The following is a 24926-nucleotide window of genomic DNA, read 5'->3' on the forward strand; positions in this document are numbered from 1 at the left end:
CCATTAATGAGTTTCCCCCTGTATTCATGTACTGTAAATAGGATTTTAGGTCTTATTCTTTCTTTTAACTTTAAACAAGGATACAAATTAACCACTCACTTGATGTCAGTATCTGTTAAATTTACCATCACAGAACCTTCCCTTACCTTCACAGTGGTTCAGGTGTCTCCTGTGCTGCTGGGTCAGATATCCACGACAAAATATTCACATCACTACACTTCAGAGATATTATTCATACAAATACACACCTCACCAGCAAAACTTTTTACGTTTATATCACTTTTGGCAACTGATAAACGATGCAAGTAAAAACATTTAAAAGCATTCACAAAGCAAGTAAGATTTGTAAGTAAGAAGCAACATTTTAGAAAAATATTATCTATTTACTTTCCACTTTCTCTGTATCTCTTTCATACAATGGTGTACTAAACAGTTAATTTTTTCTTAGGGATGCAAGCATCATGGGACTGTGGATTTTGCTTGAAGTATCGATCCCACGTCACTCATTTTCTGCTCCAGTGATTGTGGACCACAGCCAGAACAATTTCACTTAACCAGAGGACGCAAACACATCTGAATTCACAAAGAGAGAGAGGGTATTAAACCAAGAACTTATTTTCTGAAAAAAAAAAAAAAAAAAAAAAACATTTGTTATCGTTGTAATGCACAAAAAAAAAGTACCTGCAAAATTGACTGGAGTCTGGCAGCTACCTGATAGGAATCTACAGTTCGACTGCTCATCTCGGTTTTTAATTCTCAGGTGACAGTGACTATTTGTGTTGTGTAAATATAATGAATAACACCTCAGTGCATATCCTGATCAATTATGTAGTCTACTGCTAGCGCATCCATGCAAATCTGAGATCTATTTAGCATGTTTACACCTGCGGATGAATAAAGCCACATCCTGTACATGCTCATGCTAATAAACAAGCTCTTAATGAAGTATAATTATCTTGGAAAAATAAAAATAAAAAGTGACAAACTAAATGAATAACATGAAAAGAGATGAAGAACCTGAAGCTGGTGTGCTGCTCTATCTTTCACAGAGGATAGAAAGTGCTGTTCAGACAGTCCGAGTAGATGTGACCGTCTGATTCGCTGAAGTCTGAATCAAAATCTCCATCATCTAAGCCCTGCGTCAGGGGCTCCACCTCTTCATCGGTAGAGGGGTGAGTCAGAATAATCCGAGGAATCTGTCAAAGGGTCACATTGAAAATAAGTCTCCGTATATATAAATTGTTTATGTTTCAATTTCAGTTTCCTAATTTTTTTGAGAACAATGATAAAAAGCATTCCTGAGATTTAATTGTTAAAACACACACATCCACACAATAGGGCACAGAAACAGATTCTGTCTTCCACACCTACCGCCATGGTATTTTTCACAACCTGTTGGGAAGTATTTTTGAAGCTCGCTGTGTCTTTCGTCAGCCGTAAATCCTGTACCTGATCATTCTAACAAAAATAACATAAAAAATATTAAGAGAGAAACTGAAAAATAAGGATCATGTTTGAATTGATTTTAATAATTTGTTAAAAATAAAATCCATTACAGTGGGCATAACTAATTGTAAAGACATTTCTAATTATTTGATTACTTTTACTCTTGTGGCATATAATAGTACCACCAAGATCTCTCTCTCTCTTTATATCTCTATCTATTTTTATAATCTTTGCACGCTTGACTTTGAGCCTACCAGTCCATGTCCATTGCAGACTGTAGCTTCCGTCCTGATGGCCAGTGGGCTGCAGTCCATTGTGGGATCAGTGGAGGATTGTGGGCCACTTGATCTGTTATTGCTCATGGTGACATCCCACTCCTGGCTGACCTGGAGGTCTGCTGTCTCCATGGTGTCAAAGCTCTCGTGGATCCACGGCTCCACGGGCAAGCATCTCTCCCGCAGCACTTTCATTTTTATGCAGCTCCCAGCATTCCTCAAGACGCTGACAGCCTCATGGTGGCTGACCTCCTGCATGTCTTGACCATTGACCTGGTGATACAAATGAAAAAAAGGGGCTGCAGAGTTTTAAAGGAAAGAGAGAGAGGTGACAGGAAGACCACAAAAGCTAAGGAAAGAGAAAATGCTGAGCAATTAGATGAGGAAATGATCTTGAAGAGGAAAGCTGTCGTTATCACAGAAAATTGCACAGAAAATAACTGTTTTCAAACAGGTTTTGCATAGATTGCTCCATCTGGCATCTGTAGAGAAGTCTTGGTAAATCAAGGTTTTGCTGATCTGTCTGGTCTGTCCTTTTTACAACAACATACATGTATAAATAAATAAAAATTGTATGATCCTTTTTAAGGTAGATGTTATACCATTTTTAGAGAGCCCTAAACAGCATGAATGTCCATTTTCTACTCCCTTGTCTGCTGCATTTGACGTTACAGCTCAGGTTTGGGATTGTGTGTTGAAAGCACCACAGAGACACATCAAGACAAGGGAAATAAACCTATGAATGGCTTATGACTTCTAGCTGTCATTGCATATAAACTTAGGATAACAGAAAATACATGCCACAAACTGACATGTAACAATTGTCTTTTTGTAAAATATTTTGTTTGAAAAATGTATGTGTGCTATCTTTCTACAACATGCTTCAATATTTTAACTAATGCAATGACAATACAATTTTAGATGTTACTTGCATGTCCAATTACTTTCCCCCTTGGTTTAAAGCTCATGGGGTCACAACAAACTTTTCATCAGCATCTGTGTGATGATGCCCTCCAATGGCCATCAGAGAAACAACTATAACTATTCTGATAAGTTCACGCTGCAGGAGAAAAGCATATATAGTAGAATGCTCAAATTCATGTGTATTTTACACGTACTGTAAAATAAAGTGCAACCCAGTTATCAATTGTATCTTTGAAGGCAAGTATTCCCAGTCGTTACCATGCTTCCCAATTAAATAAATGTATTGTTAAACAGTATTTGTATAGTATGCTCCCTGATTTTACCTCCAACACTCTGTCCCCAACATGAAACCCGGCCTTCTCAGCTGGTCCGCCTTTAGACACTCTGGAGATGAAAATACCCTGACACGAAGAAAACAAATCAATCAGTGCCCAGAAGGAAATTACTAGTTATGGAGGAGGAAATCAGGCAAACTCATATCATCAGTCGAATTGCTGGCTGGATGCACATTAGTATCCCAGTCCATGTGGATATTTTATTGTAAATAGACCCACAGGGTATGACAGTAATAGTGTGTAATGAGATTCAGGCAGTGGAGCTACAGGAAGATCAGGCCTACCTCATCATTCTCTTTGTACGGCAAGGAGCCTTTCCCTCCTGCAATACAAATTCCCAGTCCACCTCTCTGTCCGTTCACTTTGATCTGTAGCTGGAGGGACAGAAAACACCATCACCTGAAGAGTCAAACTCCAGTATTACTACAGATTGACTTAGGGCAGAATCGCCTACCCCACCTTATACTAATACAATTAGAGTCTAGCGTAAATCAGACATATGAATTACAAAGTTATTTAATTGAAACCTCTCCGTTTAGTTTAGAAGTTAATTAATTAGCGAGAGCCTCAGGCTTCTCTTAAATTTATTATCTGCAATCTGAAACTGATCTTTCTGCTTGCTTTTACAAGAGATCACAGACAAAGACCACTAAATGGACTAAATCACTAACAGTACTAACATTTTGACTGTTGCATAGCAGCCAAGCATTTCAGTCAAGTATCCAGAGTATAATATGTGTTTTTAATAATTATAAATTCACACAAATCAAATATGTTACTCTGTAACAAAAAAAAAGTTCTGAAGTTATGTTCAGAAGAAGCCTAATAATTCAGTCCTTTTCATTGTTTTCATCATGCAGATGATATATATATATATATATATATATTTTTTTTTTTTTTTTTAATTGTGCTATATTTATACATTTATTTTTTGTACTGTATTGTAGAAGAAATTACAGTTATTTTTATTTAGGGCTTTTCCCATTGTTATAGAATAGAGATGTCTGTTGCTAACTTGGGACTTATTAGCTGTCTGTATCCTTACTCTTAATGGCACGTGTGAAATGGCTGATTTGTGGGAACAGGGCCGTTTGGACTCAGTCGGATGGCTGAGCCTCTCTGAACTAGTGTAGTACTCTGGGTGGTGGGTCATGTCCCGGTGGAGATGGGTCCCCAGGCGCTGAGTTCTGTATCTTTGAAGCTTCTTATCTAGGCCGTTTTGTCCCCACTGAAGATTAGATCGGCAGCCCGCTGCCTCCAACTCTGAGAAATGACCTAAGCTGTACTGATGGAGAAAAGAGTTTTAATTTAAGATGGTATTTTTCGTTGATGCTATGTAAATATCACTGTAAAAGCATATGGTATTCACTCAGTATCATAATATAGATCAAAGTACCATGGTATTCCTTTAAGACGGCTGTACCAAGGTACCACCACAGTGCTTGATTATGAGTGTCTAGCCCATTTTCTGTTGTACCCATGAATTTTTGGGGGGAAAATATTATGGAATATATTTCCACAGGGAAAATAACTGCATAATGGCATGAAGATGAGTAAATAATGATAACATTTTCAGCTTTGAAACAAACATGAACATGCTGGTCTTACATCATCAGACGGCTCTTCCATCTCCTCTGCGTCTTTCTCCGGGCTGGAACTGTGTCCATGTCCACCAGTGAGAGGAATCAAGTTGAGTCTTGACAGACGGTCCTTTCCTGTGACCCAGCGCAGACCGGGAAAGGGCCAGCCGTGCCTGCTGTTATCCACAGAGGTTTTAGGAGCTCTGTTTCCCTATAGATGACACAGGAACAGAAGTGATGAAATACTCTGAGCTGTTTGCTTGTTAAAAATTTCACCGTTACACAAACTGTAAGATTGAAACTGGAGTGCACACATCTCATTAAAAGGCTAAAACTAATGGAGTTTATAGAAACAATAGCACCAGTAAGATGATAAAAGACACCAATGTTCAACTAGATGAGTAAAGTTTGAGGACAAACTTGGCTTGACTATGTCTGGCATGACAGTATGACAGAAATTCAGATGAAACTGACATCAATAAACCTTTTCAGACCCAGATTAGACCACATAAAATCACAGAGAAGCCATGCTAGAATGTTTTAGCATTTTGCTAACATGCTTCTAATAAATTTCATCACATTGCCAGTAGTTGTAAGCTCATTGCTAAACATTTGCTGATCCAATTAGACCTCATAAAAACCATGAAACCATGCTGGCATGTTTGAGCCTGTTGTTAATTTTGATAGATAGATAGATAGATAGATAGATAGATAGATAGATAGATAGATAGATAGATAGATAGATAGATAGATAGATAGATAGATAGATACTTTGGTCGAGTAGATAATAATGGTAATTCAGTTTAGAGTGTATCACCTACAGACCCTCTGCTTTTGAATATATTTTTTATTATTATCATTCATAAATAAACTAATTAAATTTGGTGTCTTTTATCATATTGCCTTCACCTTATAACACCCCTTCCTCTGATAAAATCACCATGATGTCCAGCCTCAAGGGGCCTTCTGATTAATTTAATTTCCTTTCTAAGAAACATCCCTGATTGGGTTACCTTAGCGACCAGAAAGCACTCAATCTCCATGATTACTTGCCAATTAAGCTCTATTGAGAATGCAGCTGTTTCACTAATTAAGTGGATGAAGAAACATGACAAGCACAATGTCTGAGCACTCAAACAGACCTGCAAGGATTTGTGAAATTTCTGATTAATAGCATGCAACTAGAATACCTGTTTTTCTACATGGCACAGCATTTCTGAATGGCCTTATAAACTGAATTATGAATTGCTTAAAGTGCCCCTATTATGGATTTTTGAAAATTACCTTTAATGCAGTGTGTAACAAAGCTCAAAGTGAATTAAAACATCCTGCAAAGTTTTAAATCTGAAAGTTCACTGTGTAAAGTTATTGTCTCTCAAAAGAAAGAGTCGACTCTGAATGATTGAAACAAGTGGTCTTTAAATAATTGTAATTCAGAAATTATGTATTTAATAATTACACAACATAGATGGACATTTCAAATATTCGTTCTTCATTATAACATCAGTTAGAATCATATAATCATATTATCAATGAATGATGCATTTATATAGCGCTTTATTATGTACTTTTGCACACCCAAAGTGCTTTACAATCATGTGAGGGGGTCTGTCCTCAGTCAGCACCAGTGTGCAGCATCCACCCGGAAGATGTGACAACAGCGCCAGTGCGCTCAACACACACCAGTTACAGGTGGAGAGGAAAGAGAGACAGAGCCAATCAAGAGGATGGGGATTATTTGGAGGCCATGATTGACAAAGGCCAGGGGGACAATTTGGCCAGGACGCAGGGGTTACACCCCTACTCTTTATGAGAAGTGCCATGGGATTTTTAATGACCACAAAGAGTTAGGACCTCGGGTTAACATCTCATCTGAAAGATGGTGCTTTTTGGCAGTATAGTGTCCCCATCACTACACTGGGTCATTAGGATCAACACAGACCACAGGGTGAGCAGCCCCTGCTGGCCTCACTAACACCTCTAGCAACCTAGTTTTCACAGGAGGTCTCCCATCCAGGTACTAACCAGGCATTCCTGTTGTACATCATGACATCCCATCAATTCAGCCAGAGTTTCATCAGCCCATAGAACTATATAGTGTAATTCAGACTGGGATTCTGTTATCTGACATGGCTGTATTTATTTAACAACATGGTCTAAATACATACACAGAATACTAGATTTAGTATTTTGCATTATTGAAAAAAAATAAAAATAAAGTAGTAATAGTAATAGTATCATTAAAATGACATGAATATTATATATTAATATTGTTTCTATTCATTTCTTATTTCATTAACCATCCTCTACCTGGTAAACTCAGTCTGTAAATATTTAAGAATTTAGCAGTGAATGCAGTGTTTTTAAAGAGAGCATCTTTATGAAGGAAAAACAATGCCTAAAATATTTGCAAACACAGGGTAAGAGTTGTGGAAATGTACATAAGACTGTAAGCATACAGTAAATTAACTGCATGAGCAAGAGAAGCTTTGTAAAGCTGTAAATTGCATGCCACGTGTAAGGAAAAAGTTATTTGCAGCATTTTAATGTTATCATAAGTGTAATTCAAGCATTGTGAAACTGAAGCTTCACTCTAATGCATTTTTCCGCTCTTACACTTCTGGCATGGTGTTTTCACTAAAATACGGTCAAAAGTACTGCAATCCTGTGAACAGTGATTTGCAAGCAAAATCAACAGTTTGAAGAACTGCAAAAATAATTTGACTGCATAGAACCAATATGTGTGTGAAAAAAAAATTAACTGTTGCAAATGTATAAAAACAAAACATTGTGCATGTGGGGTAAAAAGTTCCTGAAATAAAACAATATGTACAGTTCCATCTTTGTTTTCTCTGCGCTTACAAATTTGGCACGATTCTCTCACTTAACTGAGTTTTGCAAGCATGAGGGGGAGGGTGGATCCACCACCTTCTTGTAGCTAATCAAATAAGGTTTTCACTGACTTTCCATTTACTCTTATCCTATTGGTTCAATAAACACAACACATGCCAGTTGCCAAAACATTATTTCTCTTTATTTAGTTCACGGTGGTTCTCGATGCCAGAATGGTCCTTTTAATGTACACATACATTAAAAAATAAATAAATATAACAACTTAATTAAAACATGATACTTATAAGTTGTTTATAAAATTGTACATACTGAATTGTGAGTTGGTGTTACCTTTATTGGATAGGTTTGGCTTTACAAAAATTTCATATATCATATAATCTGCATTGATCTGATGTTAAATATTACAGTCAAAATGATGTTAAGTGACAATTCTCAGCACTATAGTATAAGAGTGCTATACTTTGTAAAACCTTTTTACTATATATATATATATATATATATATATATATATATATATATATATATATATATATATATATATATATACCAATAAAGCTACATGTCTCTTCATGTCTCTGTTTACGGTATTTAACACTCATTTGTAAAATTCAGTATTCATTCTGAATACTTTCATGTGACTGATCAAGCGATTACATTCAGTATTAGAAATAAAATGCTTTTTTGTGTCCATATTTGACTAACGCAAAAACATATACTTCAAATAAACAGAAAAAAAGCTTATTTTGCTCATGTAAATTTAATTTACGCTTAGAGTCTAGTCTTTTGCACACTTCCACAATGCTTACCCTGCATCTAAGCCAACATGTTTGTTAGATGTTATTCCATCTAAGCTCCTAAAAGAGGTGCTTCCAGAAGTCATAGATCCTCTTCTGACTTTTATTAATTCATCATTGTCATTAGGATATGTCCCCAAAACCTTCAAATGGGCTGTTATTAAGCCTCTCATTAAAAAAAACACAACTAGACCCCAAAGAACTGGTTAATTACAGACCAAAATACACGATTTAAGATAATACAAAAAGCAGTATCCTCACAATTATATTCCTTCTTAGAGAAAATTGTATCTGTGAGGATTTCCAGTTAGGATTTAGACTGTACCATAGTTCTGAGACAGCTCTCCTTAGAGTTACAAATGACCTGCTCTTTTCATCTGATGGTGGTTGTATCTCTATTAGTGCTATTGGATCTTAGTGCTGTGTTCCTCACTATTGACCACAACATTCTCTTGAATAGACTGCAAAACTTTGTTGGCATTAATGGAAGTGCATTAAGCACGGTTCAAATCGTACTTATCTGACCGCCATCAGTTCATTGCAGTGAATGAAGAAAGATCATATAGATCACAAGTGCAATATGGAGTACCTCAAGGCTCAGTACTAGGGCCATTACTTTTCACGCTTTACATGTTACCCTTGGGAGATATCATCAAGAAACTCTGTGTTATCTTTCACTGTTATGCTGATGATACTCAGCTCTATACTTCTTTGCGGCCCAGAGAAACATACCAATTTGAAAAGTTTATGAAATTAATAGTCGATATAAAATGGATGAGGATTAATTTCTTACTGCTAAATTCTGAAGAAAAAAAAAACAGAGAAAGAGAGAGAGAGAGAGAGAGAGAGAGAGAGAGAGAGAGAGTAAATGAAATAGTTCATGCTGTTCTGTTTTGGGAAGATAAGTAAATCTAACCAGCACACTGCTACACAACAGCAAGAAAACAAGCACATCACACTCTCTAGCTGGGAACCAGGGGAACCAGACGGCTCACTGAACAGTAAACACAAGACACCAGTTTCATCCGCAACAGTGAAGAGAAGACTCTGCTGCTGACTATTAGACACAGTTTCAAAGAATTTGCCACAGCTGATGCTGCCAAATAAGACAAAAGCAGAATGGACAAAAGAACTTGAAGATCAGGTAACAAATAATATAAAAAGAGTATTATGGATGGAAGAATCTTCAGCTGAGAGAAATGTCCTACAACCATTTCTTTGGAATATGATTATGATTTTTTTTTTTTTTTAATTTAAAGTTCTCAGCAGCAGTCACTGTGTGTGTGAGGATTCTACAATTAATAAAGTTTTAAGAATAAAATTTAGAAGTAAAGAAAGCAGCATGTATTTGATAGAGAAAGTAATTCCCAGAGTTCTTATTGTCTTATAAACCATTATTATTAACCAGTCTCCAAATTTTGTTCCATATGCTGAGCCCATACAGCTCTATTTATATACAGTATACAATATGCATTCCAGTGTTTCAGTAGCACAATTAACTGTCTGAATATTCTAATCATTTTGGAATGAAAATTAAATATAGATAAAAGTAATTTATAAATGTTCAGCACACAGCAAAATCTCTACATTCAATAAAGAAAAAGCCACATGTGCGAGCAGAGAAAATAATGAGGTACTGAGTTCGAGAAAACAAGCAAGGGTGGACAAACAATGGGCTGAAGCTTCAGATAATAAATCATTGATAGAAAAAGACTGTAAGAGTCAGGATAAAATACAAAATAACAGCATGCAGCTTTGGTTTGGAATAGCATGGTGATTAAATTATGACAGAATTTTCACTTTTGGCTGAACAATTCCTTTATCATTAATGCGAAAAAAACAAAAGCAGTGGCAAGACATCTGTAGGATTTTTGCTTAATATTAAATCTATATATAAATAATAAACCATAACCCTTGCTTTCATGAAATCATTTTATTATTTCAGTGGTTAAAATCATAAACATACTGGCCCAGAAACAGCGCCTGGTTACGATTGTTTTCTGTGCAGCTTCATTTACAAGAAATAATTACAGAATAAAAATCAACATTAAAAACCATGTCTTTTCTTGGAATGCAAATGAAAACATACAATGTAAAATGAAGTCTGTAGTGTACCATATACTACAAAAAAAAAAAATTAAAAAAATATATATATAATTGATAGCATTACTTATAAAAGTGCATTCTGGCACTTGGAGGGAAAAACTGCTCACCCAAACCAAAGCAAAGCAAAAGACAATAACTTACTCCCCTTAACCTCAATTACAAAAGAGTTTTATTGTACCTGCTTTAAAAAAGCTGGAAGCACATTTGAACTGCAGCAGAAGTCAGGTTACTAAATTAATATTAGCGTAGTAAAGCACAGCACCGGTCTGTCGGACAGCCTTAACCCTCTTCGGTCCACATGTCGGAGTGTTTCAGGTCATGGTCCTTAACCACATTAGCCCTTTAATTAACATGTCCTTTACACACATTGAAAACTGCATGGGTTATGAAGAAGCCTGACAAAGAAATACAAATCTGTTCAGATAAGAATGAACCATGTATGACATTAAAAATCTGCCACTTTGTTCGAATGCTTCTGAATCCAAGCAATGGGAAAGTTCACTGATTAAAAAACTTTTTTGTTGTTGTTGTTAAAATGTACACCACCTGAGCTGCCACACATTTAAAAGTGTCAATATTCACAAGCAACTATACAATCATTTTTAAAATCAGTAGGTCCAAAAATGCTTGGGTTCCATGTATCACCAAAAGAAAGATAAAAAAATAAAGAATATATTTCATTTATCTATAATAAAGATTCTGACAGATTTATGCTAAGACTTGTAGTGCAACTACCTATTTTGTGTGTCAAAGAAAACCAAAAGAAAAGCACTGAATTTTGAAGAGAAAAAAATGCATTCCTTTGCAGTTATTGCTCTGGAGGTCTTTAGAAAAGGCACCATGTAGTGAGGACTCGTCCCTGATCAAGTAAGCTGGGCTGGAGAAAGGGCTCTGGTGGTCCCAGGACAGCAAAAGGGTGATCAGCCCCTGGGAGAAAACAGTGAGGAATGGCTCTGTGGGGGCTTCAGGGAAAGACACACCGGGTAAGAGACATCTCGGAGTAAAAGCGGTCACACAGACGTGGTCAATCGGTCCACAGCATTATTGACCTCGTTTTTGTTGGAATCCAGGCCTTTGGCGGCATTCATGTCCTTACGGATGCTCTCGGCCACCTTCTTCATGTTCTTCAGCTCGCCGGGGTGTGGGGTGGCCCGCCGCAACAGTGTTCTCTGAGAAACAAAAGAAAAAGAACGGTGGAGGAGGCCATTCAATTCACCACTTCCTGTTATGACACCCTTCAGAGCATTTTAAGACCCCCCATGAAACGTTAAGACATATTTCTGATGGTTAAAGAACAACATTTACAGGTTTATTGTAAATAAAGCTCTGTAAAAATACGCATTGTTGTAGGTTTGTCCCACTGAGTAACCAAAGGCTTTGAAAACTTTAAATACGGCATGCAAACAGACAAGTGCAAAGCCTGCAAATTTGGGCACTGGGGCAGGCCATCTGTTTCACACACTATTTAAGAAAAAATGGAAGTAATTTTATAGTAAGTATCCTGTGCAGGATTTAGCCCTTATTTTAGGATATTTATCCTTAATTTAGGATAATTTTCCACTAGCTATTGATAGCTGATGACAAGAAAGCCATTAGTAAGTCAAGGAGGGCTTTTTGATTTCAGTGATAATTTTATTAGGGGAAAAATGTGATTATGCCCCTGCAAACAAGGTGTGTATCTGTTAGGCTGAGGTCATCTACAGACCCGCATACAAGGACTAAAAACCACAAACTCTGCTTAAACAGGCACTGGATATCACTTTTTCAAAACACCATATAATACATTTAGCAGAGCCTCCTTCTTCCTCACCTCTTCGTCATCCTCATCATCATCGTCCTCCATGAAACGAATAGTGCTCATTCTGTTGGTGGCTTTGTCGTCCCAGGTGTCATCCAGCACGCTGCCCTCCACCAGACTCTCCAGAGCACCACAGCGGGCGAGGTTATCAGAACCTACACAGCATATACATAGATTTATTTTGATTTTATTTTGAAACACATGGTTGAAACATTTTTGCTTATCCCTTATTTATTGCATTTACCGTACTTTTTTTTACCAAAGCATGCTAAGGAGTTTTTATTCCAAGTAAAAGGGTTGTGAGATCATCATTTCAAATCCCGTCTTAGTCACAGGCTTACAGAGAAACAATCACCCCTCTCTCCCCCACCCACCCGCCCTCGTTCGCGCCGTCCCGCCCAGTCTGACCTGACCTCCAACACATCCAAACATAGCAGCATTACATGACTAAAAGATTTCAGAGTCCCTCTATGACATGATATCAGCAAACCTGAAAAACATTCCTGTCTTTTTAAAAACCTTATTCATGTCTTCACCGACACTTTTGATCAATTTTAGAGGTCCTTGCTCAATAGAAATAAGAATCTTGTATCACAATTTCCACAAACACAAAACAGCAATAATTATGACAATGTTTTTTGATAAAACCTTGAAATAAATGTGTTTCTTGATTAGCAAATGGCCTGTGTGAATGATTTCTCAAGGATCATGTGACACTAAAGACCATTGCAGAAAAAAGTTACAATTTTAAAATAACACTAACAGAGAACTTAGAACTACTGTGTTTTTTTACAATGACCCCAAGTTTCATCAATGAAAGAGAAGTTTAAGACTCCACAAAATAAAAGCTTCAATGGCTTTAGGATAAGACGGCTGTGGGAGGAGGCAGAGCAGAGCTCAGAGAAGATAAGCCTCTTTAGCCGCCCAATCCGCTGGCAGCATGTAGAAAGCAGCACATGAGCGTGAACAGAGGCCAGAGGAAACTCCGACATCTCAAGACCTGATCTGTACAAGCCCTGCTACCTATACATTCCCTCAGCTCAACTCACACATCACAAAGTCTGATCGAATCATACGGGTGTGCTGAGCCCCTGATAAATCCCACAGAACCGCCGCAGAGCAGATACAGGATGTTATCAGAATATTACATCCCACAAAAAATAAGATCATGGTTAGAATCTCCTTGCAGATATACTCTGCAGATTCGTAATAGAAGTGCCTACTGTCTATCCATGCCTCGGAAGTGATTCTTAAATGTGCTGTATAAAAGTTTTTGAACCTACTAAAGCTTAGAAATACCATAATATTGTTGCCAATATTTAAGAGACATCTGAAAAACAATGCTACAGTCAGTTTATTCTGCCTTGAAAATGGGCGTTCCGGGCCAGATAGTCGGTCCCTGTTTCGGTTTGTGAAACCCGCCCACTCCTATATTGACCAACTGTATTTCACCACCCCAGGTTGCCAGTTGGGGAAAACACACTGTATTTCATTTCATTCATCGTCAAGTGCGCTCGTTCCTGTTGGTGTCATCAATCTGGCAACCTGTGTATGCACCAAGTCTGAGGAGGAGGGGCTGGGTGAAAAAAAAACCCTTTCCAATATTTTGAATTTGGATTGCAATACCTAGTTCAAATCCAATTCAAAGTGTCAATCCTACATACTGTACAGCACCTTTAAGTGGTGTTTGGGATGGAAAACATTTAAAGGGCAGATTCTGCATTTAACAGTTCCCTTCCTGAACCTTAGTCAGTTTCTTGGAAAAAAAACTTTTTTTTTTTTTTTTTTTTTTATGACCTTGATCTTGATCTAATTATAATACGGTTAAAATAATGTGTTCTACTGTATGTGGTTATGATTAGCTAACCTCTGTACAAGTTCTGTCATTTACTATAGTGGGCATGATTTCTGAAGACTGATGATACTGAAAATTCCACTTTGCATCACAGGAATAAATTGCATTTTAAAATAGAAAATATTTCACAATATTACAGTTTTTACTCTATTTTTGATTAAATAAATAAAAAAAAAATGTTTCCAAACTCCCAAGTCAATTGATTGTGCAGCCTTATGCTCCAGAGAAACAAGTGCGCAGCCACCTTTAGAATTTCGTCTTTGAACGTCTGTTTTTGCAGTGGCAGTATAGCATCATTGTTGCGGATGTCAGTAGACTGGGAAGTTTTTAAAACGAGTAGTTCATTCATAAATTCATACAACATTATCTCCACACTGTGCAAAAACAAACAGAAGACAAAGAACGCAGAACTGAAAAACAGCGGGCCTACACAAGGTCTACTGATCAGAAAATGAGTGTACACTTTGGCTGATATCAGCTTCATCGATTATAAAGGGGGGGGGGGGGGTTCCTTATATAACCTATTCATAAATTGAATAAAACTTTTATTTTTCATGCTGCCAAATACACAATGTAAAGTTTCAGGCGTGATGACCATATGAAAATGTGGGATTGTATCTGAATTTGCCATGTTTGACATTGTGACAACACTAGAACATTAACATTTGACTTGTTCCTGTAATGTTTTTTTTTTCATTTTTTAATGCACTGTTTACATTATTAGGCCAATCTTACCATTCTTAGTAGACTACAGGGGGTCAGATGTGGCTGAAGTTTGTGATATTACTTACAGATGATGTATGGAGGATAGGCTCCTACATTATATCTGCAGTATCACTAACTTCTGCCACATCTGACCCCCTCTAGCCTACAAAACCAACAACGCCAAAAACAATCCGCAAACCCAAAAGCCCAGATCATCCAACATGAATAATGTGCCAGGTCCACTAATGTACACACATGTCGGATAGAGGGGACGTTTCCTGCACAAGGTTTTATGGAAAACAGCTTATAGGATCTTTTAAGAGTCATACACACATCAGAGCTTTACCTTTGTTTTCTGATTCACAGGGCTGCTGAGGCAACAGTACACAGGTCAGAACCTTCTCTCCAGACTCCGGGTCCACATCCGTCTGGAAGGTGAGCAGTGGTTTAGACTGGTTCTCTGACAGCCAGAGAGCTTTGAGTCGTAGAGAGGTCAGGGTCAAGGGCAGGTAGAGCAGCCTTTACAGAGAAACAGACAAAATATCATTCACAAGAAACGCTTCTGCCGCTCTTTAATGCTGTTACTGCAAACTCTCAAAGCAGGACATTTGGTATGTTCACCTACAAGTCTTATTATGTGGCAGAGGCATGCGTTTTTAGACACTTTATTACACAATACTGCTTAATAAATGAAATGCCTTTTTTTAAACTAATCTCACAAAGTGAAAAAGCATATTCAACAAGATACACGCTCATGGACGATTTTATCCATCAGAAATGGACTGGATTGTTTCGATTTATATGAATAACTATTCAGCAGCATAATATCTGAGCTGTAAAGTTCTCTCTATGTGGATTAATTTCTGTATGTATTTCTGACTGTGGATTTGTTTGTAGTATAACGCTATGCCAGCTAATACGGCTATATTCACGAAGAGAAAAAAAAAAAGAAAAAAAAGAGAGAGACTTTAACAAGAGGTATTGAAAATTTACCTTAGTTTAAAAAATTCTAAAACTAAAAATGGTGTGACTTCATTAAAAATCTTTTCATAAGAGTCAGCTGAAAAGTAAAGAGTCCTAAATACATCACACTCAATCAAAATATACTTCAGAGATAAAAGTCTCTGGCGAGAGGTGCATAAAGGAGGCTCTTCACCCATTAAAAAAAACATTAGGGTTAGTCTGGAGTGGCCTATTCAACAGCGTGTATAGATAAATGTTATAATAATAATTAATTCCTTACATTTATATAGCACTTTTCTGGGCACTCAAAGTGCTTTACATAGTAGGGGATAATCTCAACCACCACCAGTGGGCAGCATCCACTGAGATGATGTGAAGGCAGCCATATTGTGCCAGAACGCCCACCACACACCATCTTATTGGTGGAGAGGAGACAGAGTGATGAAGCCAATCAGCAGATAAGTGGATGGTTAGGAGGCCATGATGGTCAGAGGCCAATGGGCAAATTTAGCCAGGATGCCGGGGTTACACCCCTACTCTTTTTTTGAAGGACATCCTGGGATTTGTAATGACCAATGAGAGTCAGGACCTTGGTTTAACATCTCATCCGAAAGACAGTACTTTTTGTCAGTATAGCGTCCCCTGAATGTGAAATTACTGCAATATAAAAATATATTAAAAAACTTATCTGGGATTCATTATTTTATTATTAATTATTTTATTTAATCAATTAACAGCTCTATTATTTATATATAAAATTAATGTATGTATTTTTGTTTGGTTTGGCTTATTAGATTGTTTTGAGATTTTTTTCTTTCTTTTTTCCCCCTATTTGCATTGTATTTTTATGTATTGGAAGTGTAAAAGCACCAAACTGTTGATGTTACAGTTAACTCCTAAAACATTAGTAACAATAATAAATCTCAACTATAGTTATGTAAGATAATAAACCTCATTAGTTCTCATTCTTGTTTGAGATTCTGTTTCATGTGCTCTATATATGTCCACTGATCAGTTTTTATAGGTCTATAAAATCCTAAATTAAACCATGTATGTCATGCATGTCTTCTAAGGGCTCTAAACATTTCAATGGAGGGAAAAAAATAATTCATATTTCATTTAAATATCCTTATTCTTGTTTTGAAGATGAACGAAAGTTTTATTGATTTAGAGTGACATTTATAATTGTATGACTGCAGAGTGATGCAATGATACACATCCTGTGTCAAAAGAACTCATCGATCTGTTTGATGACTCCGTCTACATCACAAACCCCCGGTGAGATAACTTTGTTCTGACAAACCTGTTTCCAGACACGTCGAGCACGTGCAGCTCTGTAGCCTGAGAAACCTCGGGAGGGATCCGTGTCAGACGGTTCTCTCTCACACAGAGAACATTCAGACTGCAGCAGCCACCGATCTGAAACCAATCACAAAACAACATGAGAAATTTCCCTTGTGACCAGCGCAAAACGCTCTGGAAATCAGCACATTACCCTGTCACAAGAGAACACAACATTAGCTGCACCAGCATGTGAATATGTGCAGGAAATGACCGGGAAGACTGACAGCAATTAACTAAATAAATTAAACACAGCTGCATTAACAGCAAGCAAACCTTTCCTAAATAATTGGTTTCAGTGACAGTAAGCCAGCAGAGCTCAAATTAGAAGCAATTAGAGGTGGTCTGAACTACAGTTAAAGGGCAGCTAAAATACAATGAAAGCTCTCAAACATGAAAAATTTCAAAGCAACGGATTCCTATGGAGAGATTTACACCAAACGTGAACATTCGCTTTTTTTTTTCTTTTTTTTATGACTTTCATCCGTGTTGAGACTTAAGCTAAATTTGAGCACAATGGTCAATAATACTTATTATGCTTCATTTTTCAATAGCTGGAAAAAAATATTTTACTCAAGGCTGGAAGTTTATAGGTAATGATTTTATTCTAAAAAAATGTAATCATTTCTGCTTCTCTTGATTAAACATAATCACCTTGAATATTGTGGATTTGGGTATTTATCCTGATTTATTATTATCATTTTTATTATTATTATTTAAATTAGGCATTTCTGTTCTCTAGCATTGGTTACAAGCCTCCTTGATCGTAGCAGTGAAGATGTATCATATCGATCACAAGTGCAGTATGGAGTACCTCAAGGCTCAGTACTAGGGCCGCTACTCTTCACACTTTATATATTACCCTTGGGAGATATGATCAGGAAACATGGTGTTAGCTTTCACTGTTATGCTGATGATACTCAGCTCTATATTTCTTCGCGGCCCGGTGAAACAAACCAATTTGAAAAACTAATGGAATGCATAGTCGATATAAAAAATTGGATGACGAGTAATTTCTTACTGCTAAATTCAGAAAAAACAGAGGTGTTAATTATAGGACCTAAAAACTCTGCTTGTAATAACCTAGAACACTGTCTAAGACTTGATGGTTGCTCTGTCAATTCTTCGTCAACAGTTAGGATTTTTCCATCTCAAAAATATATCTAGTCCAAAATGCAGCAGCAAGAGTTCTTACTAGAACCAGGAAGTATGACCATATTAGCCCGGTCCTGTCATCGCTGCACTGGCTCCCTATCAAACATTGTATAGATTTTAAAATATTGCTTATTACTTATAAAGCCCTGAATGGTTTAGCACCTCAGTATTTGAATGAGCTCCTTTTACATTATACTCCTCTACGTCCGCTACGTTCTCAAAACTCAGGCAATTTGATAATACCTAAAATATCAAAATCAACTGCGGGCGGCAGATCCTTTTCCTATTTGGCGCCTAAACTCTGGAATAACCTACCTAACATTGTTCGGGAGGCAAACACACTCTTGCAGTTTAAATCTAGATTAAAGACCCATCTCTTTAACCTGGCTTACACATAACATACTAATATGCTTTTAATATCCAAATCCGTTAAAGGATTTTTAGGCTGCATTAATTAGGTAAACCAGAACCGGAAACACTTCACATAACACCCTATGTACTTGCTACATCATTAGAAGAATGGCATCTACGCTAATATTTGTCTGTTTCTCTCTTGTTCCAAGGTCACCGTGGCAACCAGATCCAGTCTGTGTCCAGATCAGAGGGTCACTGCAGTCACCCGGATCCAGATACGTATCCAGACATGATGGTTGATCAGCACCTAGAAAGGACCTCTACTGCCCTGAAAGACAGCGGAGACCAGGACAACTAGAGCCCCAGATACAGATACCCTGTAAAGACCTTGTCTCAGAGGACCACCAGGACAAGACCACAGGAAACAGATGATTCTTCTGCACAATCTGACTTTGCTGCAGCCTGGAATTGAACTCCTGGTTTCATCTGGTCAGAGGAGAACTGACCCCCCAACTGAAGCCTGGTTTCTCCCAAGGTTTTTTTCTCCATTCTGTCACCGATGGAGTTTTGGTTCCTTGCCGCTGTCCCCTCTGGCTTGCTTAGTTGGGGTCACTTCATCTACAGCAATATCATTGACTTGATTGCGAATAAATGCACAGACACTATTTAAACTGAACAGAGATGACATCACTAAATTCAATGATGAACTGCCTTTAACTATCATTTTGCATTATTGAGACACTGTTTTCCAAATGAATGTTGTTCAGTGCTTTGACGCAATGTATTTTGTTTAAAGCGCTATATAAATAAATGATTGAATGATTGATTGATTGATTGATTGAGGTTTCACGCTCAGGGTTGCCAGATGTCAATGAAAGTGAATTACAGCCAGTTTTTTCTCCTACACAAGGCCAGTGTGCTATTTCCTGCAACTAAATCTGTGTAAAACCTTCTCAGGTGACGAACTATGATAAATCCAAACATGTTGTTTGTGACTGCAAAATAAATACATGTACAAAAACTCTGTGTCTAGAAATTTAGAACAACACTGATTTATAATCATGATTAGAACTCATAAACACAATTATTTTGCTCAGTTTGTCATTACCCTACACTCTGACATAGCTTGAAATAAAAGAATATGAGAAAATTACATTTTGTGGCATTTTCTTGTGTTGTGTCCACTGAATGAGGTCAGAGAGGTCACAGCTGAGCAAATGGTTTTAAAGAACAAGCTTCCTCATTCATACAAACCCATGGAAGAGGAGAAAAAAAAAAACTTCAAGAATAAGAGATGAGGGTTTCTCAAGAACATAAAAAACCTGAGGACCGTTACACAGTAACAGTAACACAACGGGCTGTGTTTGTCTGGGTGTGTGTGCCATGGGCGACCCCATCCCGAGTACTGTAGTCATGCCACAAAAACACAGCACTACAGGATGTATGGGTATTGGGTAGGCAAGGCAAAGTCATGTGACGGGTGATGGCAGGTTGCCTAAGGTCAGTATGTTAATAACACTGACTGACCTACAGTGCAGTTTCACTGAACTGAATCCGGCACTGGAACTGGATTTGCTGGTTAGGAAGTGTAAGGATTATCTTTGATTAGAATAATTACAGCAGCAGCAGGGCCAATATCGCATGAGTCAGCATGTAAACTAAAGCACTCATGACAGACGCGCTCACACATCACCTCTTGTGTGAGCATGTCTGTCATGAGTGCTTTCGGTTTATGTACTTAAGCCAATGCAAGTTTGAGCTATTGCTTCAAGCAAGAGGCAAAACAAGAGGTTTTGAGAGAGTTTTAACAAAGGAGGCAAAGTCTTACTATTTAAACACTCTGAATGTGAACATCATATTTTAGAAAAGCGCTGTTATCATGGAGAATTTTAATCTTAAAGACAAAGGACTGTAAATTCTAAGAGCAGCATGATTAAGGCTGTTCAAACTGCACATGATTTCAAGATCAAAATATCATAAATCATAACAGTGCGATCACGAATCTTGAGTGATAGTGAAACTAAAAAATTACTGTGCATTCAAAAAGGGGCAGGGCCAGGGGGGGCATTACGATGGCATCGTCTATCGGCCCAACACTAGTGTGCACTAGGATGGGTTAAATGCAGAGCATAAATTCTGAGTATGGGTCACCACACTTAGCAACACATCACTTCACTTTGACCTTCAGTAACTCTGGGAGAGTGTTGCTCAACTCGTCTCTACATACTCTAAATATATAGTGAAAGGGTAAACTAGCAAAAGCAAGAAAAACTAGTTCCAAATGTATCAGAACAGTTACTGAGAATTTGCCGTAGGCACCACTGTATTAACTGCATATGTACAGTAAACACACACTGCCACCCATGGAGTGTGAAGTGTAAGTAAGATGTTTTAAATGATTATTTAAACTAAGAACTACAATTCGATGTGTATTTAAGTGACTTTGGTTGGAACAAAATATACAGGTTGTACGTTTTAACACTAGCACAGTAATTACATTTGTGTAGTTTATGGGGGAAAAAACTATTGGAAATAACTATGTTACAGTTATGTCACCTAAGCCTGCCGCCTTATGAAATGTTCTGCCTGTGTTTCGTGAATAAGGAAGGCCCAATGACTAGGATGGCATACCTCTTTTGGTAAAGACATTAGACGATTCCGATCACAGTTGAAGTTGGACAGTTTCTTTAGTTTTCCAATACTTCTTGGCAAACTCTGGAGAGAAAAACAAAACAAAAGGAGAGATTTATCTTATAAAATGCATATGACCAATGATAAGACTACATGACAACTCTAATGAGCAAGCCAAGGTTTTTTTAAGGGTTTTATGGACCTGATCATTATGGATCAGGTGCTGTAACTTACCACCAATTGGTTTTCTGTCAGCACTAGTTCTGTCAGGCTTTCACAGTTGCCTATGCTCTCCGGCAGATGGACTAATCTGTTTTGATCTGCTTTCAATATTGAAAGCCGTCTTAATTTTCCTAAGGGAAAGCATACATTACAGAATAATTACTGCATAAAACTAAAACTCACAGCTCACTATTGTGCGCTTTTAACAACAACAGTGGATCAGTAGGTTAACCACAAGTACAACAGTTCAATTAATATAAGCTCTGCTTTATTTAAAAGAAAAAACTAACTCCATCCATCTCCAAGGACAACAACCAAACAGAAGCACACATAAACAGACACACAGGCAATGCAGTTTGTAGTTGGGTCCTGAACACTGACCTAAGCTCTCCGGCAGCATGTCTATGAGGTTCTGGGACACCAGGAAGTCAGTGAGGGAGAGGAGGTTCCCCATCTCCTCTGGGAGGTGCTCTATCTTGTTCTCAGATACATCCAGACAGGTAAGGCTTCTCATACTCCCCAGCTCCTGAAGCAGAGAAAGTGTACATATATAGGAAGACGAGTAGCTCGTGCTTGATTAATAAAGAACAATAATAAACATCGAGTTCAAATCAAGTGTAAAATAATGTAAAGGAGCATAATACATGTCTGATGCAGTCAAACATGTTTACAAAATCTATGCAGGAGAACAAGTGTGGTTACCGATCCGACAGTCCGATAGACTGACAGTTTTTGAAACTGAAATCAACAGGATATGTGAGAAGTACTTTACCGGTGGTAGTTCAGACAGCTGGTTTCCGTCCAGCCACAGGTCTTTCAGACTGACAAGACAGCCTATTGTCTCAGGCTGCAAGAAAACAAGTTTGACAGAGTTCAGATGGAGCAGTGAGAACAGCAGGTGACTGTTACCGACATGCACAAGAATGCAGGCCAATGCAAAAAATGTGTGAAATGGCATTCCGAAGTAGCCTGTATTAAGTCCAGCCTCTGTCAAACATTCATGGAAACAAGGGTTGTAGTCTTGGACAAACAGTCCATGACCACTGTTTGAATCTCAAGAGACTGACCGAAAACATGTAACATAAAGTAACATATAAAGTATCCTTCTGAAATTGTGTGAAGGAATTTCATATAATAAAAACTGTCCGTAATCCATTTTCCTTTTTAATAGAGATGACTATTATTCTGAGCCCCAGTAGTATTTAACTGCATGTCCTAATGAATGATGCAATAAAACCATTAATATAAAAGTTGCTATTTGTTTGTAGGGAGTTTTTGTTGCATAAAAGGTAAATCTATAATAATGAATCTATAATCTTAGAAATTGTGATTGTTTTATTATGCAATTACCACATATAGTATAGACCAAAAGTTTGGACACACCTTCTCATTCAAAGAGTTTTCTTTATTTTCATGACTATGAAAATTGTAGAGTCACACTGAAGGCATCAAGGGCTATTTGACCAAGAAGGAGAGTGATGGGGTGCTGCGCCAGATGACCTGGCCTCCACAGTCACCGGACCTGAACCCAATCGAGATGGTTTAGGGGTGAGCTGGACCGCAGACTAAAGGCAAAAGGGCCAACAAGTGCTAAGCATCTCTCGGGGAACTCCTTCAAGACTGTTGAAGACCATTTCAGGTGACTACCTCTTGAAGCTCATCAAGAGAAAGCCAAGAGTGGGCAAAGCAGTAATCAAAGCTAAAGGTGACTACTTTGAAGAACCTAGAATATGACATATTTTCAGTTGTTTCACACTTTTTTGTTATGTATATAATTCCACATGTGTCAATTCATAGTTTTGATGCCTTCAGTGTGAATCTACAATTTCCATAGTCATGAAAATAAAGAAAACTCTTTGAATGAGAAGGTGTGTCCAAACTTTTGGTCTGTACTGTAGTCAAAACTAACATTGTGGCATCCCTACTCTAAATTTACGTACATATTTCATGAGACCCAATGTCTTTATGCAAAATAACCATCTTGAATTTGGGATGAAACATGATGCCTTCTTCATATTCAGCCCAATAATCTGATAAAGTTTCAGAGACGGCGTGACAGCTGACTTATACAAAACCTTGTGCAGTCAAAGTCATTATTATTGTTATTAGTCCATTTATAGCTAGTCATGAAAATCTTCTCAACACTTACCAAATTATACAGTTCATTGCTTCCAACATCCAGTTCTTCAAGTTTCTGAAGCTGAGACAGAGACCTGAGAGAAACATAAATGGAATACATATGAGTTTTCTTTTGCCTTACACACACACACACACACACACACACAGCGTCAGGAGGCGTACACTTACTCTGGTAAAAATGTCAGCAAGTTCTCTCGGAGTTCCAGTGATACCAAGTGACAGAGGCTAGATGAAAGATAGAAACATTGCACAATCTTAAGTACTGTATAATGTTATATTTAAACCATTACACATTTTGAGCAGTAGATCATTTTGTATTTTCTGAATTTAATTTGCATTTCAGGGCCACCATACATGTCATTAAGAGAGATGGTACTTCTTATTTTATTTGAGTAACATTCACCACACAAAGCTTACTCCATGTCCACATAAAGATCATTAAATGATATCATGCCTCAACCATAAGCACATATACAGTCAGAATTTGAAATAAGTTAAAAGAAGTCTTCTGCTCACCAAGGCTGTATTTATTTGATCACAAATACAGTAAGAAGAGTAATATTTGGAAATATTTTTACAAAGTAAAATAACTTTTAAATGTAAATATATTTTAAAAAATGTAATTTATTCCTGTGATCAAAGCTGAATTTTCAGGATAATAACTCTAGTCTTCACTATCATGATCCTTCAGAAATCATTCTAGTATACTTATTTGCTGCTTAAGAAACATTCCTGACTATTATTAATGTTGAAAACAATTGTACTACTTCATATTTTTGTGTAAACCAAGACACATTACTATTCAAAAGTTCTAAGTAACCAATGCAAACTCCACCAGAAATGTCTACTCGTTTTCGGGCAAAAAAATAATATGCACAGAGATAAAGTTCATCTATCCGCTGACAGAGAGAAGGGAAGTACACTCAACACACATCCTGAGATAGGAATCACAATCTTCCAGCGCATGCTCACTGCTCAGAGCCTCACAAGTGGGGCAGTGACATCTCAGTTTATTTATTTCAGGGCTTCCTGCTATTTAAAACCTGATTTGGTTTTAAAAACAATAACTAAACCAAGTAAAGTAACAGTCAAGCAGAGGGCAAGAGGACTTCCCTGTTCAAACTGAACACAAGCCAGTAATTCAGAGACAAAACCACTCACGTTTCTACACAAACAGCTTTCAAGGTTAAAGGGTTTCAAAACAAAAATGGAAAAAGTAAGATGAAAGAAGAAATGTGATTTGACCTCTACAGTCAGTCACAGGGACGACTTGACTAAGAAAACAGGAAATGCTGCAATTTGTCACTATAACTCCACGAACATTTAATCAACCCGGAGAACGGACAAGAGTTCAACACGCTTTCAAATGTCTGGAGCTCAAGGCTATACAGACAGCTAAAGTCACACAAACATTAATCAGGTTTGTCTCCTGAAATGAAAACGGAGAGAA

General features: G+C 37.5%; 2 protein-coding genes across 4 annotated transcripts in view; both read right to left on the reverse strand.

Moving 5' to 3' along the window:
* Positions 1-251: 251 nt before the first annotated feature.
* LOC128026734 (protein scribble homolog) lies at positions 252-5525 on the reverse strand. 3 transcript variants are annotated; one of them, XM_052614004.1, is made up of 9 exons: positions 5470-5525; positions 4589-4771; positions 4026-4265; positions 3265-3354; positions 2969-3046; positions 1701-1994; positions 1372-1458; positions 1018-1196; positions 252-573 (listed from the first exon to the last, which is right to left on the reverse strand). In XM_052614004.1, exons 2-8 carry the CDS (start codon positions 4607-4609, stop codon positions 1044-1046), a joined length of 963 nt encoding a protein of 320 aa, XP_052469964.1. In that variant the 5' UTR covers positions 4610-4771; positions 5470-5525; the 3' UTR covers positions 252-573; positions 1018-1043. The 3 variants fall into 3 exon arrangements, with proteins under 3 accessions (XP_052469964.1, XP_052469963.1, XP_052469962.1); XM_052614003.1 differs by having other exon boundaries at positions 1393-1458; positions 4026-4260; positions 5470-5521; XM_052614002.1 differs by having other exon boundaries at positions 4026-4260; positions 5470-5521.
* A 4600-nt stretch (positions 5526-10125) lies between these two features.
* LOC128026726 (leucine-rich repeat-containing protein 1-like) overlaps positions 10126-24926 on the reverse strand; it is a 29945-nt gene continuing 15144 nt past the window's right edge. Inside the window, exons 5-14 of the mRNA XM_052613993.1 lie at positions 23645-23701; positions 23487-23550; positions 22110-22184; positions 21719-21863; positions 21350-21468; positions 21116-21199; positions 16938-17053; positions 15018-15190; positions 12124-12266; positions 10126-11482 (exon numbers count right to left, since the gene is read on the reverse strand). Coding sequence (XP_052469953.1) covers positions 11324-11482; positions 12124-12266; positions 15018-15190; positions 16938-17053; positions 21116-21199; positions 21350-21468; positions 21719-21863; positions 22110-22184; positions 23487-23550; positions 23645-23701 — 1135 coding nt within the window. The 3' untranslated portion in view covers positions 10126-11323. The remainder of the gene's footprint in view (positions 11483-12123; positions 12267-15017; positions 15191-16937; positions 17054-21115; positions 21200-21349; positions 21469-21718; positions 21864-22109; positions 22185-23486; positions 23551-23644; positions 23702-24926) is intronic.

The sequence above is a fragment of the Carassius gibelio genome, chromosome A13 (genome assembly GCF_023724105.1).
Source record: "Carassius gibelio isolate Cgi1373 ecotype wild population from Czech Republic chromosome A13, carGib1.2-hapl.c, whole genome shotgun sequence".
Lineage (NCBI taxonomy): Eukaryota > Metazoa > Chordata > Actinopteri > Cypriniformes > Cyprinidae > Carassius > Carassius gibelio.

Bases quoted from the DNA above. Each gene is read 5' to 3' on its own strand.
- LOC128026734 (XM_052614002.1), bottom strand. From the start codon at position 4,647: ATGGACACAGTTCCAGCCCGGAGAAAGACGCAGAGGAGATGGAAGAGC. The intron at 1,995-2,968 runs GTAAAATCAGGG...TTGTATCACCAG, and splicing joins TTGGGGACAGAGTGTTGGAG to GTCAATGGTCAAGACATGCA. The intron at 1,459-1,700 runs GTAGGCTCAAAG...TATTTTTGTTAG, and splicing joins TCTGCAATGGACATGGACTG to AATGATCAGGTACAGGATTT.